At 42.5% G+C, this 16,196-nt stretch overlaps 1 protein-coding gene across 2 annotated transcripts in view; it reads left to right on the top strand.

Moving 5' to 3' along the window:
* Positions 1-16,196, top strand: part of TPK1 (thiamin pyrophosphokinase 1) — a 1,483,703-nt gene that overhangs the window by 467,832 nt on the left and 999,675 nt on the right. For both annotated transcript variants that reach the window (XM_069211507.1, XM_069211506.1), the window contains exon 7: positions 15,707-15,853. In XM_069211507.1, coding sequence (XP_069067608.1) covers positions 15,707-15,853 — 147 coding nt within the window. The remainder of the gene's footprint in view (positions 1-15,706; positions 15,854-16,196) is intronic.

Genomic DNA, 16,196 nt, shown 5'->3' with positions numbered 1-16,196 from the left:
ATACCATAAACATCATCTTAGTACATCCTTATCTTGCTGACTGACTCCTACACTTTATGTTCTAGCCCTTGATGAGAAAGAACACGCAGACATGCAGAATAAAAACATGAACGAGAAAACACATTGCATAAGATGTTGTGCATTGAAAAATATTTGCACCATTAACATAGCGGTGAAGCTAAGGCTAAGCTGAATACAAAATGGGGTCTGTAACTTGAGACCGCTAATGTGACTTTGGATAGATAAAAACAAGTGCAAAGTGGTGCGACATGGAGCCAGTGGTCAAAACACAAATATTATTACAGGTTCCATGTCTTTCCGTCACAGAAATATTCTGAAAATATATGTTTCTTACCAAAGTTTAACAAAATAAAGGGGGACAGGGAGATTTTGGCCAAGGTCCAGTGTAGGGCCTCCCTAAATACTAAATAAGTCAAAAGAGTACACTGTTCCTAAACAGAAAAAATAGAAAGAATAGGTACAGGTTCAAAAAAGGACACTTAGAAGCGAAAGCCCTCACATATCCAATGGATGTCATGCTTCATCATAGGGTCAGCTCCTCGTCAGACCGACGCTGCAATGTCTGACGGGTCCCACAAGGGGGCACTTTGCCGGAGATTTTAACGGTAGTGTGTGCCGTGGTTGAGGTAGGAGTGAATTTAAACCTCACCTCAAAAAAAGAGCAGAAGAGAAAAATAAGAGAAAATTGTCTCAAGAGCCTCCGAACTATGAGTTTTAATTAATGTGGAGGACCTTGGTCAAAATTAAAAACACACGAGAGTGGAGAAGGAATAAAGTTCCACCATTCTCCAAATAAAACCAAGCTAACAAGGACACTTTCCCTTTAGCTCATCTCTACGGTCAACATGCTTATGGCCGTTAATGTCCTTACAGACCGTTCGGCGCTTCATCAGGACCAAAAATAACGAATACTGCTATGTATCCCTGATCGGATTTTAAGAAAAGAGACTACTTACATAAAACACTACACTGCTTATAGCCTAAATAGATGACAAAAAAATACAAAATACAGTGTAAAACACAATGAGAAACATCAAAACATATTAGAAACACCCAGTAGTGTAGTGGCACTCTGTGTAGTTTGTGCTGCCATGCAAAAGTGTAAAAGTGTAAACCACATGACAAATGCAGTACTCCTTACCCTCACATATTAGGGAACAAGTTCCTTGGGACAGAACAGACCTTGGGATTAACGTTGCTTTATGAGTCATGGAGACAGCAAAATATAGTACAAAACAGACTTCCAAATGGACACATGCAAGTATCATTGTCTATTGACAGGGCACGAATCAAAACAGTCTAAAATATTTTAATATATTTTAAGGTATGTGGTAAGGAAGGCTGGCTGTCTAAGGTTGGCAAAAGCAAAGAGAGGGTCGGCAAACACTTTCCAATGTCCTAATAGCGCTCATTAGTACACATAATAGAGCGATTATAATACAAAAGAAATGCACGAGTGCGCTCTGTGCCCCCAATATAGCCTCACGATAAACTGTGCAGCCTGTACGGCGAGGCCTGAAAAATTTCAGAACTTGAAGACGCTGATTAAATTAGCCACCAGCGTCATATTCTAGTGTTTATACGTCATCTCAGTCCATCAAAACAAATGAGTACAAGGCAAAGCCTATGGTCATGCACATGCATAGTATAGGTCCATCGAGGCAAGTAAATCGATAAATAATTTGAGCAACAATGGCAGAGCATGTACTTACGCACTCCACGCGGTCCCTCGTTGAAGTCCTACACGGCGGCCGCTGTCCCGGATGTAAAACGGGAGAGCAGCACATCAGGTAAAGGTCTCCGTGGGCGGCGAGGACCAATCGCAGCACGGAAGTGGCGCTCCTAATGGAGTTAGTATGACAAACGTACCCAGGATCTTTCTACAGGACTTGATCTTTAGAAAGGACTGGGCACAAATTGCATGGAAATGTACTAGGGTCTGGCTAGTCCTTATTACCAATACATCAAAAAGATTAGCTGATTCCATAACCATCTAGATCAATCTTACGGAGAGTACATTGAAAACTACCTTGTTACTCTCTTCCTTTAAAGCACGTCTGGCAGAGGTCAATTCTGAACTGAATGAAAATAAGGAATACCTTACCCAACAAAAAATTAACAAGTTACAAAAAGATATCAACAAGTTCAGCAGAGAGAAGATGTACCCTTATATGAAAGACGATTATGAGATTGAAACACAGTCAAGGTCATCCGACAATTCAGGTCCGACCCATAGGAAATCATGTACCTACAGCGCGTCATCTGATAACTACAGGGAGTGCAGAATTATTAGGCAAGTTGTATTTTTGAGGATTAATTTTATTATTGAACAACAACCATGTTCTCAATGAACCCAAAAAACTCATTAATATCAAAGCTGAATATTTTTGGAAGTAGTTTTTAGTTTGTTTTTAGTTTTAGCTATGTTAGGGGGATATCTGTGTGTGCAGGTGACTATTACTGTGCATAATTATTAGGCAACTTAACAAAAAAAAAATATATACCCATTTCAATTATTTATTATTACCAGTGAAACCAATATAACATCTCAACATTCACAAATATACATTTCTGACATTCAAAAACAAAACAAAAACAAATCAGTGACCAATATAGCCACCTTTCTTTGCAAGGACACTCAAAAGCCTGCCATCCATGGATTCTGTCAGTGTTTTGATCTGTTCACCATCAACATTGCGTGCAGCAGCAACCACAGCCTCCCAGACACTGTTCAGAGAGGTGTACTGTTTTCCCTCCTTGTAAATCTCACATTTGATGATGGACCACAGGTTCTCAATGGGGTTCAGATCAGGTGAACAAGGAGGCCATGTCATTAGATTTCCTTCTTTTATACCCTTTCTTGCCAGCCACGCTGTGGAGTACTTGGACGCGTGTGATGGAGCATTGTCCTGCATGAAAATCATGTTTTTCTTGAAGGATGCAGACTTCTTCCTGTACCACTGCTTGAAGAAGGTGTCTTCCAGGAACTGGCAGTAGGACTGGGAGTTGAGCTTGACTCCATCCTCAACCCGAAAAGGCCCCACAAGCTCATCTTTGATGATACCAGCCCAAACCAGTACTCCACCTCCACCTTGCTGGCGTCTGAGTCGGACTGGAGCTCTCTGCCCTTTACCAATCCAGCCACGGGCCCATCCATCTGGCCCATCAAGACTCACTCTCATTTCATCAGTCCATAAAACCTTAGAAAAATCAGTCTTGAGATATTTATTGGCCCAGTCTTGACGTTTCAGCTTGTGTGTCTTGTTCAGTGGTGGTCGTCTTTCAGCCTTTCTTACCTTGGCCATGTCTCTGAGTATTGCACACCTTGTGCTTTTGGGCACTCCAGTGATGTTGCAGCTCTGAAATATGTACAAACTGGTGGCAAGTGGCAAGTGGCATTGTGGCAGCTGCACGCTTGACTTTTCTCAGTTCATGGGCAGTTATTTTGCGCCTTGGTTTTTCCACACGCTTCTTGCGACCCTGTTGACTATTTTGAATGAAACGCTTGATTGTTCGATGATCACGCTTCAGAAGCTTTGCAAATTTAAGAGTGCTGCATCCCTCTGCAAGATATCTCACTATTTTTGACTTTTCGGAGCCTGTCAAGTCCTTCTTTTGACCCATTTTGCCAAAGGAAAGGAAGTTGCCTAATAATTATACACACCTGATATAGGGTGTTGATGTCATTAGACCACACCCCTTCTCATTACAGAGATGCACATCACCTAATATGCTTAATTGGTAGTAGGCTTTCGAGCCTATACAGCTTGGAGTAAGACAACATGCATAAAGAGGATGATGTGGTCAAAATACTCATTTGCCTAATAATTCTGCACTCCCTGTAGAGTACAGATAAAGGTGGATTACATCCTTTTTATAACCCTCCTCACTATCCTATCCACCAACCCCTACCATGGCAACCTCCTTACCCCTTTTACCAGCCACGCCCCTTCTTACCCTATGGACCTTTTTTAGGCCGAGACCGGGGTAGAGGCACAGGCAGGCGCAAAGGAAGAGGGCGACATGTACACTGGACCAGAGAAGAACCCCAAATAGTAACCAGGAGCCAGGGCAAGAATCAAAGCCAAAGATCCAGTAGTCAACCTATCCTCTAGACAACTCTCTGCCGATGAGCTTTGCATGTTATACAAAGGCCTTGGCTTTGTTCCTACCCTAGCAACACAAAAGGATGATGGACGGAATGCTGAACAATGCAAACACTCACCCCCAGTCATCGTTCTTTTGCTCACCATGCCACCCCAGTTTGGACCCTGCCATATGCAAATCAGTCTTGACCCTGTTCCTCATGGGAACAGTCCAGCCTGAACTGCCAGGCCAGGTCCTCCCTGGACCGGAAACAAGCATCCTGGGACCGGTTTCAGGGTATCACCCTTCATCAGCCAGGCTAGCTTGTTCCTACCCCACAGGAAGATTTTTTTCTGTCTCAAGATTTGACTGATTTGACTACATTTTTTCTTTCGGACTGTCAAGAAGACTCTGGCTTGAGAAAGCCATCCATTTTTATCCCTCCCACTTCCGCTATGCCATGCGAACTACTCTCATTTGAGAAGTCAGTTTTATTCGATGTACAGAAATTACAACCTAAACACACTTTCAAGAACATCTCTTCACATGAGAAGGAAGCCCTTAACTCTTTGGCTCTTGATCCTAATATAACCATTAAGCCTTCAGACAAAGGTGGAGCTATAGTTATCCTCGATACTCAGTCATACAGGCAGGAGTGCTTACTCCACTTGAGTGATTTGACTTACTATGTCCCTATCACTCGGGACCCCACAAAAGGTTTACAACTCAGGATACGATCCATGATTGATGAAGCACTAGCCAATGCGTGGATAACACGGAAAGAGGCCGACTTTCTAGACACCCATAATTCTCGTATCCATGTGTCCCTACATACACCTCCCTGTCCAATACTATTAAGAAATTGATCAATAAACGATGGTCCATTCTTGGCAGTGGCAGGGTGAACATTCAGAAACCTTTGTTCGCCTTTAAACGGACTAAAAACATCAAAGATCTAGTAGTCAATACCCATCCTAGGTGTCAACTCCAGAAATGAGACAAACCACCTTGTGGCAACTACCACCAGTGACATCACCCATGTGGGAATTGTAACGTATGTACTTTGACCTCACGTGTTGAGTCCTTGGACCTGCAGCCCTTTGGCCAGTGGCACCTTTCAAAACACACCAGTTTTAATACCCGTAATTTTATTGATATGATCACATGTCCCTCTTAGTTACGATATGTAGGGATGACTACACGACCAGTTAAGATTAGAATTAATGAACACTGCAGCAACTTTAGATGTGGACGAACTACCACCAAACTAAGCATTCACTTTTGCGAGACCAACCATACTCCTGACGATTTGTGGTGGGTAGTATTGGAGTCCCCCAATTATCAGACTAACAGCTCTCATGGTCTTTTTGAAAAGGAGCAACATTGGGTGTTCAAACTGGAGACCCATATCCATGGGCTAAATGTGATATCCTGTGGATGACCTTTTTCTGAAGCTCATGACTATCAGACAAGTACACAGACTTTCTGCCTTCTTTTATTATTAGACAACAAATAGCCTTCTGACTTGCCCTCCAACATATGTCAGTTATGAACTTTTCCATAGGGTACCTATATCAAACATCACTCACTCCTATCTGCTTTGTGAGTTTTTGTATTATTTTTTAGTATTATACTTCAGTTGAGGGTCCCCACTTCTGTTTAAATATTGTTTTTTAGTTTATCTGACAGAGGCTTTATCCTAAAGAATAACGGCGATTTTTTACATTCGCCTGTGTGCCACTACGACATGCGAGCCTTTTGTTTATTTTTTGGGCGAGACTTACTTCAAATGCCCGCCCCTTTCTTCAGCGCCACTTCCGCTCTGTGATTGGTCCTTGCGGCCCACGGAGACCTTTACTTGAAATGACACTCTCCCGATTTTACTTCAGGGACAGCAGCCGCCCGGTAGGTCTTCGGCCAGTGACCGGGGGCATTATGAGCCGGCCTACCACCATGGTTTTGCCACGAAAACCGTGGCGGTAAACCCTACCAGTGACAGGGAATTTCTTCCTGCTGACAGGTAGGCAGCTCCCCCCGCAACACTCACCTGACACCCCCCATCCAAACGCCCCCACCCCCTCTGATCCTCACACACACACCTCCCCACTCCCTCCGCCCCGCCGATTCTCACACACACACCCCACCCCCATACATGCACACACCCGCAGACACGCACTACACATACACCCAATCACTCACACTGACAAACACACAGTCATACACACTGGCATACACGCATTCATACATGCATACATCCAGACATGCTCACACACATTCTTACAGCGATCACACTGACATGCAGAAACACACTCACTTCAACATTCTTACACGCATACTCTCACACGAATACACCACGCAAACACAGACGCATTCACGCACTCACTCAGACATTCATGCACACACTCACACACACACACACACAACACCCCCACCCCTCCCAACCCTCTCTCATCCCTCCCCTGTCGGAAGCCCGACTTACCTTGAGCCCCTGCACTGCCCATGCACTGCCTATTTTCAGGCAGTGATCTGTGCGACGGGTGCAGCTGCACCTGCCGTACAGAGGCATTGGCGGTGGCTCCATGTCAATGTCCCGGCCTGGCCTTCCTGTAGGCCGGCGGGCGGAAACATGTTTCTGCCCGCCGGCCTGCAGGAAGGTTCTTTATGCGGCCGGCGAGGATCCGGGGACACTGGCGGTCAGTGTTTTGACCGCCAGCATGAACATGGCAGATATTACCGCTGTGTTCAAAATGAGGGCCAATATCTTGTATGATGATTGTTTTCGCATCTTATACTAAAGATGTGAAATCAATCATCATACAAGATATTGTGTCCTGTACCCCTTCTCGTGGGCAGTCAGGATGGTCCTTGTGTAGTATTCATAAGTTCCCTAAAAAAGCATTTCCGAATCTAGTTAAGCCTTAAACATTTTGACACACTAGGTACTCTGTGACAACGTGGTATATGTCCTGTCCACCATTATGTGCAGTGTGGGGATATAATGCAATAGTCAGTCGGCGAACAGAGCATCTACCAAGTTCTGACGGTGGATAAAGGTGTTGAGCAAGCCATTAAGAAGTCCATGATTCCTCAAGTAGAGGAACTAAAATTCTGCGACGACTTACCTCGCAAAGTAGTGGCCCATGGATGGTAGGTATCCATGCAGAGCCATTGAAAGGTTTGCCTAACAGCAGCTCTACCTCAGTCATTTTCCATTAATTCACTTTTGTATGATACAACATAAAACAAGTAGGAAAACACAGAGCTGGCTGAGATGTACACTGTGGACAGTAAACACAACTCTCCTGCTTCTTTACCTGCTTAGAGCAGACTTTACAATAACAACATGGTTGAGCCTATTTAGGTGTTTCAGTAATGCGATCAGCAAAGTGTCGCTCCTGCAGCCTTGCCATGTCCTCCAGAACATATGAGGTGGAGGCTGCTGCTTCTGTAGATGTTAAACTTTCAGTGACTGAGAACTGAAAGGCAATGAAAGACATTAGACTTCCTGTGATTGTGTGCTGATAAACAACATAAGTATTGTATGTTGCCATCTGGATCAGGTGGATAAACAGTTTCTTATACCAAGAGTGAGTTTTACGACTCGCATTGTATGACTGAAGTACCTGGTCCTCCTTATCTGCTCAGCCCATGTACTTGTAATCAAGTGTACAAGTGGGCTTGTGAACATAGGCCATCTGACCCCAAACCATGATGGGAGAAGTAGTCTCATCATGAATTGTATTGAGCACATACACATCATGCCTATCAGTGAACGTGACTGCAAGCAGTTAGTTGGAACGCAACACAGTGCTCTGGGATTTCAGGAGCTTTTTACAAGGAAGCTCCTGTGGGAAGCCTTTGCAGTGACAACAAACTGTGCCGCAGGCCATAGTGCCAGCTTTCTACAGCTCACTGACCAGCTCTAATCTGGTTTAGAATTTGTCCACATAACGGTTATAACCTTTGTGAAGGAGTGGCTGGCAAAGCCTGGGAGGGCAACAGTGGAGTCCTTCTCTGTATACACTCTCAAGCTCTACACATAGCCAGTAGAGTTCTCACACAGCATGTACAGCTTGATGCCATAGCAAGTTCTTTTGCTCAAAATGTACTGCCTGAACAACAGTCACCTTTGTACATGATTAAAGACTCATCAATGGCTATATTCTTTCCGGGTGCAAAAATCTCTGGAAAGCTGGCAGACAAATGTTCCACGACAGGCCGAATTTTGAACAACCTGTCATGGTCTGGATGGTCCCGGGTCAATGCAATAGAATTGTCATTGAAATGCAGCATGCTCTGCAATATCAAAAAACGATCTCTGCTCATTTACGGGGAGAAGACGGGGTTACCCAAACCATGTGAGTAGAACAGTTGGACTGCAAGTTTGGTTTCTGCACTAACCTTGTTTTGAGCGTAAGGCTCAAAAATATCTTCTACTCCTCAAGTGAAAAGGAAGTTCACTGGCATGCCCTAGAACAAGGCCCTTGAGTACCTCCATGCAACTAGAAGTTGTCGCATGTTTAGCACAGCAATAAGCTATGCTTGAATAAGCTTAGATTTGTTTGATTTCTTCGCACAGGAGTGCGCTGCTGTTCGCGTTAGAGAATGTGTGTTGGCACTATTACGGGCTCCTCACCCAGTTGCGCACCAATGCCGGATACGTCACAGCCAAAAGTAACTGCGGAGGTTGGGGTTATATCTTTATAAATATATATATATATATATATATATATGTGTGTATATATATATATATATATATATATATATGTGTGTATATATATATATATATATGTGTGTATATATATATATATATATATATATATATATATATATCTTTGTAAATATCTATACTTTTATATATATCTCTAAAGAGAGAGAGAGAGAGATTGCCCCCAACATTGCTTTATTTATTTTTTGAACAAATGTGTGGTTCTTCTGGGGACTGATCACAGCCCCCAGAAGAACCATGCATTTCCCCCAAAAAATTAGGGCCCACATGGCATCGGCCCGTGCGGTAAGTGGGCTGACCCCCTGATAATTTAATTGTTTTCTAATTGTTTATTTTATTTTAGTTTTATAGTCCCCTGGGGGACACAATTGCTCCCCCAGGGGAAAAACAACGTTTCATTTAAAAAATTGTGCCCCGGCTGGGGGCTGGCCCAGTATCACGAGGGCCGACCCCTTCTTGTGGTGTCCCAGGTGGCCTATTGGGATTCCTTTGCGATCCACAAGCAGGCATTAGTTTGTGAGAGGCATCTCTTGAAATGGGAGACTCTCCTCTTTCCAGAGATTCCTCTCACAATCATGGGAGGCACAAAAAAAAACACACAAAAAAAACCACACCGGACATAGGAGCAGCCGTTAACTGTTCTTTCAATGGGGGTTCTCGCTGATGTCACAGATGAGCAGGAGGGGGATCAGCGGTTGATTCTCCACTGCCCTTTTTAAAAAAAAATTAAAAAAACATTGCTAGTCAGTGACCGACAGATGCACCAGGGAGAGAGTGCATTTGGCGCCCGTTGGTCGACACATGCACTAAAGGGGTTCATTTCCATAGGAGTGAGATGTGTTGTGTTTTGCTCTTGGAACATCACTGACCTGTTCAATCCAGCGATGCTCCAAGGGTATCTTGGTAACAGGCGGAACATTGTGAGCTTTAGTGGGCAGCTGATAGAAGAAGAAGCAGGAAGGCTGTGTCTGCTGTTGGAGTAATAAGGATCTTATTCCTCAGTGTATTATCTTAACAATATTCTCACTAACAGAGTCATTAGCAAGGATTAAATCAGAAATATGTACTATGTCCCCAGTGAAGAAATCAGTGGCCTGATAGAGAACACCACTTCAGGCTAACAAAATTAATGAATAAAATGACTTCAGACTTATATTGCTGCAAATCTCGGATCTATCTGTATTATCTGTATTATATGGACATGAACAGATTCTTCATTAAAGTGCATATATAGTTTTCCCCTGGAAAGTTTGGTCATTTAATAGGTTTATGCAAACAAAAGTTAATAAGGAGACCACCATAGAAAACTATTTGCAACAGCGGTTTCCCAAGAACTTCTGATAAAATGAAGACCATTGAGAGCTACTAAAGGCCAAGCAACTGCCATAGTGTCCTCAGAAACCCAGCAGATCAGGGTAATCAATATGTTTTAAACAATAAGTTCAAGGCACCTACAGCTTGTTGAAATAATATTTATATGCAGCTCCATTGAAAAACATGCAAGAAAAATGATTTCACCTTCATTTTATTGCAAACCTGGAGAAATGGATCATTATTAAATAAGAGTTAAGAGATCTTTATAGAGTATATTTCACAAAATAAAACTTCTGGACGATATTCAAAAATGTGCAAGAAGGTCGGAGTCTTTGTTTTTCAGATTATCTTGAATTTCTTTACCCTGTCTTTTAAGACAGTGGTCAACAGTTTCTTGAATCTCATGTGTGATATTTCACCTTGATGCAGAGAAGATGTCATGTTTTAGTTGCAGTTAGATTTACTCATCTGGCATTCTTATTCACTTGTTGGGTGGTTTCTTAAATCTGGATGGTATACGCTGTAGATTTTACAAACCGGGAATTTAATGTTCAAACGTCTGCTTTTGCCTTTTGAGTATGTTTTATGTCTGATAGTCATACTGATTTATCCTGTTCAGCTGACACAATTAGTGGTTCAAGATTGCCACAATGTTGTTGTGTCCTTTATGCTAGATATTATGCGCACCTTAGGAGCACCACTGTGCTGGCTGAGAGAGATAAGGTGTAAATGATCTCCTAATATTTTAATCTCTTTGACCATAGCTTTTTTGAAAATATGTAATGTTGTGGTATTTATATCTGTGTAGTGTGCTGTGCAGTCTGGCACTTGTAGTGCAGAACAGAGTCTCAGGCCTGCCACAGCAGAGCCTGTATGGGCAGTTTCTGTGCCACGTTAATTTGGCATTTAATACCCCTTGCTAAGTCATGCAATCCCCTTTTGTTATACATAAGACACTCCTAAGCAGGGGTGTGGAATTTAATAAAATATTTACTTGTCCATGGGACAGGTTGCTTCCTAAATCAACTTGTCCTGTAAAAAAAAATCTACTTGTTCCTTTGGTGCCATGTAGTGCTGCGACAAATTATGGCAGCAATCTTATTATGTAAGAGCTCTGATAATAGCCTCTCTGATGATGCCAGGGCTAATACTATATTAGGGCTTCAATACTTGCAATTTCAATCCCTACTCTAGCAATTTCCTTATTTTGCCACCTTTCTGCAGATTTACATTAGGGGGCTGGAAGAAGCAGTAAGCAGTAGTTCCAGGGCTGGAATGCCTTTGAGTCTGCAAACCTACTAACTTGCCTAGTTTAAGGGTTTTCACCAGCTCTTCTCTAATCTTTTCCCATACTGAGAAAGATTGGAAATGTACTCCTGAAAATGGCAGATGTAGAAGTTCTTCCAGGGTTGGGAAAAAAGTAGTTGGAGGGAAAGTAAACTTGTAAACGCTCAATAGACTTTTGCATGAGCAAATCTATACATGTATATTTGCTTGTGCTAATATAAAGTTCGCAAATATTTTTTCAGACTACGATTTCCTGTTCTACTTCTGTAAGCTCTTGTGAATTCAAGAAGGCCACTAATTCAAAGACGATATACCATGGGTGCACTTTTGTGACTTTCTTTAAGAATTGGGTCCCTAATTAGGTCTAGTGTTAACCAAGACATTTTGTTTTTTATTAAACTTCTATTTCTCTCTCTATTTATCTATCGGCTGGCTTTACTGTGAGTGATCAAATTCTGCACTCCCACAAGGAGCATATTGGCACACAAGTAGTTTTGTTCACTGCCAGGAAATACTGTGGCAAACAGTGGTGTAACAAAACTGGAGGGGGCCTCCTGCAAAGAATATGGATGGGGCCCTCCTCCAGACTCACTTAGGACAGGTGCTGTGCTGAGGGGGTTCCTTGAAGATGTCCCCTGCACCGCCGGGGCTGCAGGGACCTTTGTTACACCACTGGTGGCAATGTGTGCTTTTTGAGACCAAAAAAACTTTTTAGCTTTTTGCCAGTGTTCGTTACAATGGTGAGATCCTGGCAGCTACCACAACATTTAAGTGTTACAAAAGCCATGTCAAAACAAGACACGCATTGACAAAACCAAAAGACTCACAACAAATGTCGGATCAGTTGACTTTGCCAGGGCTTGTTTATATTCATGCTTCCCATAATCTTGTTGAAAACGGTTACACTGATTTTCCATTAGGAATATTTTTTGGAAATACTAGCATGCATCGACCCATTTTACTAACAGGCGCTTCAAAGAAATAGCACCTAAAATTTCATAGTAGTGAAACGTTTTTTCCCTACTTGCATTTTTTCCCTGTACATTTTATTTTGAAAGCAGAGAATCATCACTCTTGCTTATAAGCTTCTGCAAACATTTGCATCTAATCAGAGAGCATTATGGGAGCATTATACTTAGCCTCATATTGTTAAACTTTTCAAACATGTGTACACTTTTTTTTTTTTTTTAACTGGAACCACTGAGTAGTGCAGTGTGACTTTACAACGTTCATATACAACGCTCACCTTAATAATAAAGGCTTTTCTTTAATGTACCATACATACAAGTTTGAACAGCATTAACTTTTGGACACACATATTACCTCAACTGCAGACAGTTCCTTTCTCTGCAACTTGGCAGCCAAAGGCTTTGTGCTGCAGGGGTTTGACCTACTTGTCCCAAGGACAAAATAAACATGAAAACTTGTTGCCCTTTACCCAAAACAATATGTCCAAACATGAAAACTTGTTGCTCTTGACTCTAAACTGTATGGCCTGGTTGTCGAGCCATAAGAATTCCACATCCCTGCCTAAGGTAGGCCTTAGGTAGCCCCTAGGGCAGGGTGCAATGTAACTAAAAAGCAGGACATATGTTTTTTTGTTTTATATGTGCTTGTAGTGAAAAACTTCCAAAGTCGTTTTCCACTACTGTGAGGCCTACTTTTCTCATAGGATAACAGTTGGGGTTGCTTAATGCCTTTATTGAGGGTCATTTCTGATTGAGAAGGGGACTGCCCTGTTTGGTACCTATGGACTTGTAATAATAAATCCTATTTAATAGTAAAGATTGATTTATGATTACAACTTTAGAAATTAAAAAAGCCACTTTTAGAAAGTTGGCTTTTTTCTGCTCCAAAGCCCTGTGCACATGCAGTCTGCCCCTAATACATGCCTCGATTGGATCACAGCTGGGCTTTGTGAATTCCCTTTAGACAATCACACACAAAGGAAGATGAGATGTGCCATTTCAATCCTGCTAGCCCATCTCCAGGCTGACGGTCCTTCCTGAGCTAGATGGGAGGGAGGAGCTGACACTTGCACCTGAATAGGGCTGTGCCTGTCCCCACACAAAGAACTGCCTATCCCCCAGTGTTGTGTCTGGAGCCAGGGAAGGGAGGATCTGTGTGCACTACAAAACACCTCTTTGGAGTCACCCCCACTTCAAAGACACCACTGAATATAATAAGTGGACTTCTGACCCTACCAAATAAGTACACTTCTGGCCCTCAGGGTCCTCTTCCAGGAACAAGGACTGCTCTGCTGAAAGGACTGCCACTCTGCTGCAACTCTGCTGGAGTTTGTGGGACCCCTGCTTTGCTGTGCCTGCCCTGCTGCCTGTTGTCCTCCTTTCCTAGGAGTGAGAAGGCCTGGACCTTCATCTCTTCATCAGCAGAACTAAGAGACTCCAAGGGCTTGCTGGCTTGCCTTCTGTTTCATGACCATCAAAGAGTTCCTTCAATCCTTCTTCAGCTGCTGGACTCTGCCAACTGTGACTCCTGCCCTGCCAATAGGTGCCAATCCAGTCCTTGGCCTTGAAAGTGGGCTTTGCAGCTGTTATTACAAAAACTGACATATCAATGGTGTTGCACCGATCGGAACTGCTGCACCCTCCCTCCATGCATTACCGCTGCATCCTCCCTCCATGCATTACCGCTGCGAGGAATTTGCATGGCTGACTGCGACACATCACCACCAGCCCCAGTGCTTCCCTTTTGCATTGCCGACAACGCATCACCTACACCACAAAGCACTCAGTGCCGCACCTCGGGGATCTAGCATCTATGACGGCGTGGCTCGACGATGGCGCATTCCCTGATAACGCAGATCAGAACCGATACATTGCCTTTGTATCTCTTCCTCCCCGTCGACGCAACCCTCCATCCAATGCACTTTTTCAGTGGGCCCTGTGTGGGTCATCTGGCTGTTCTGCCCTCCATCGTGGTCGACCATGAACTTTGGATTTACCCTGGTCCAGCATGACCTTAAGTAACCTTTAAGCGCTATTGATTTCAAGCACTATATTGCAGTTTAATCTTTAAAAATTAATATCTCGATTTATACTTATTGGCTTTTTGTTGTTTTGGTCTTGTTTTGTTCATTACATTAAGATCGTTCTTTTTAACAGGGTGTGAATTATTTTTGTGTGGTACTTTTACTGCTTTACTGTTCCCAGTGTTGCACAAATACTTTGTGCATTGCCTTTTACGTTAAGCCTGTCTGCTCTGCTACCAGAGGGTGAGCACAGGTTAATTTAGGGTGTGTAACTGACTTACCTTGACTAGGATTGTGGTCCCTACTTGAACAGGGTGCATACCTCTGCCAACCAGAGACCCAATTTCTAACAAAAGGTTTAAATCGAGCATAAAGAAATTCTTAAGGCTACTTTAAGACATCGAGTGCCCCATCATTGATTTCTTCATTTGGAAGATTTCTACCAGGCCCTATTGTCTTTCAAAAAATCTCTTCCCCAAAAGTAAAAGATTAAGCTGGCAATATGGGATAGATTTGCCAGATTTTTCAAATTTAGCCTTTACCTTTAGTATACCTAATGAATGGCAGTAATGAGGAGCTCTAATCTGGTAATCCACCTACTGAACATGGAACTTGATGGTGAGCTTTTTTGTTGAACGGTGTATTTATTACACAGAAAGCACTCAGTTTATTTAAGTGGGTCCTTATATTGCGATAACCTACTTCCATTAGCTACTTCAGGGATCAACAGCCCCTTTTGAAGCCGAGCCAGAAAAACAATGGAAGACTACAGAGAAAACTCAGTACAAATGTCATGGAAAAGCAACGGAACTATGTGATAGCACAACCTTGTAGGTACACATATTCATGTTTATCTAAGAAGGTGAGGGAGTTGGTGCTCGTGATGCACTTGCATGTACTGTACGGTACTAGCTATAGCATTTTATCTAATATCATGTGTTTTTATGTGTAGTTTTATTACGTGCTAATGCCATTCTATGAATCCATAGATTCTCGTAGAGAAGGAATCTTGAAGCAAGTACACTTGTTTTCTTGCCAACAAAAGTTACAGAAGTGAGAGAGCTTTACCTATTTATTGAATGCCCTAAACAGCTGCATCTCCAGACTAGCTGGTTGCCTCCTCAAACCATTTTGGAATGTCCTCATACATATTCACTTGCATGTTTTTTCACTTTCTTATAATTGTTGGTCTTGCACAGACTGACAGCAACGTAAATTAGAATATATTGTTTTTATACTTATCGTAAAACTCTTGTCACTTACTTTTTATTTTTTAGGTTGACAGCGTCGTAGTTCTAGGTGGACTTGGAGGACGCTTTGATCAAATCATGGCTTCAGTGGAAACTCTTTTTCATGCGGTATCTATCACTCCATTACCAGTCGTTGTTGTGCAAGAGTTCTCTCTCGTTTACCTGCTCAAGCCTGTAAGTACCAGAACATGCAAACGTGTTATTGAAAGCATATTGATGCGAATGGATATCTGGTTAGATATGTCCAAAAGAAATATAAAAATATGAAATTGTTAGCAGGTGTTACTGTACTTACTTCCCTTTGCCCTGCACAAGAGCATTGCAGAAATGCAGATTTTTAAAGATTGAAATATAGAATCATGATGTCGCTGCTTCTGCTTTAGAATATACGTGTTTAAATAAAGCGGGTTTGGGATGTAACTGCTCAAAAAAACAAGCATTTGCAATTTAATAGGTCTTGCATTTGCTCGAGTTAGAGCTATTGGTATTTTAAATTCATAACTGGACTTTTTTTGCC

Source organism: Pleurodeles waltl, chromosome 10, assembly GCF_031143425.1.
Source record: "Pleurodeles waltl isolate 20211129_DDA chromosome 10, aPleWal1.hap1.20221129, whole genome shotgun sequence".
Taxonomy (NCBI): domain Eukaryota; kingdom Metazoa; phylum Chordata; class Amphibia; order Caudata; family Salamandridae; genus Pleurodeles; species Pleurodeles waltl.
The sequence above is the reverse complement of the archived record's forward strand: the minus strand, read 5'-3'. Positions and strand labels throughout refer to the sequence as shown.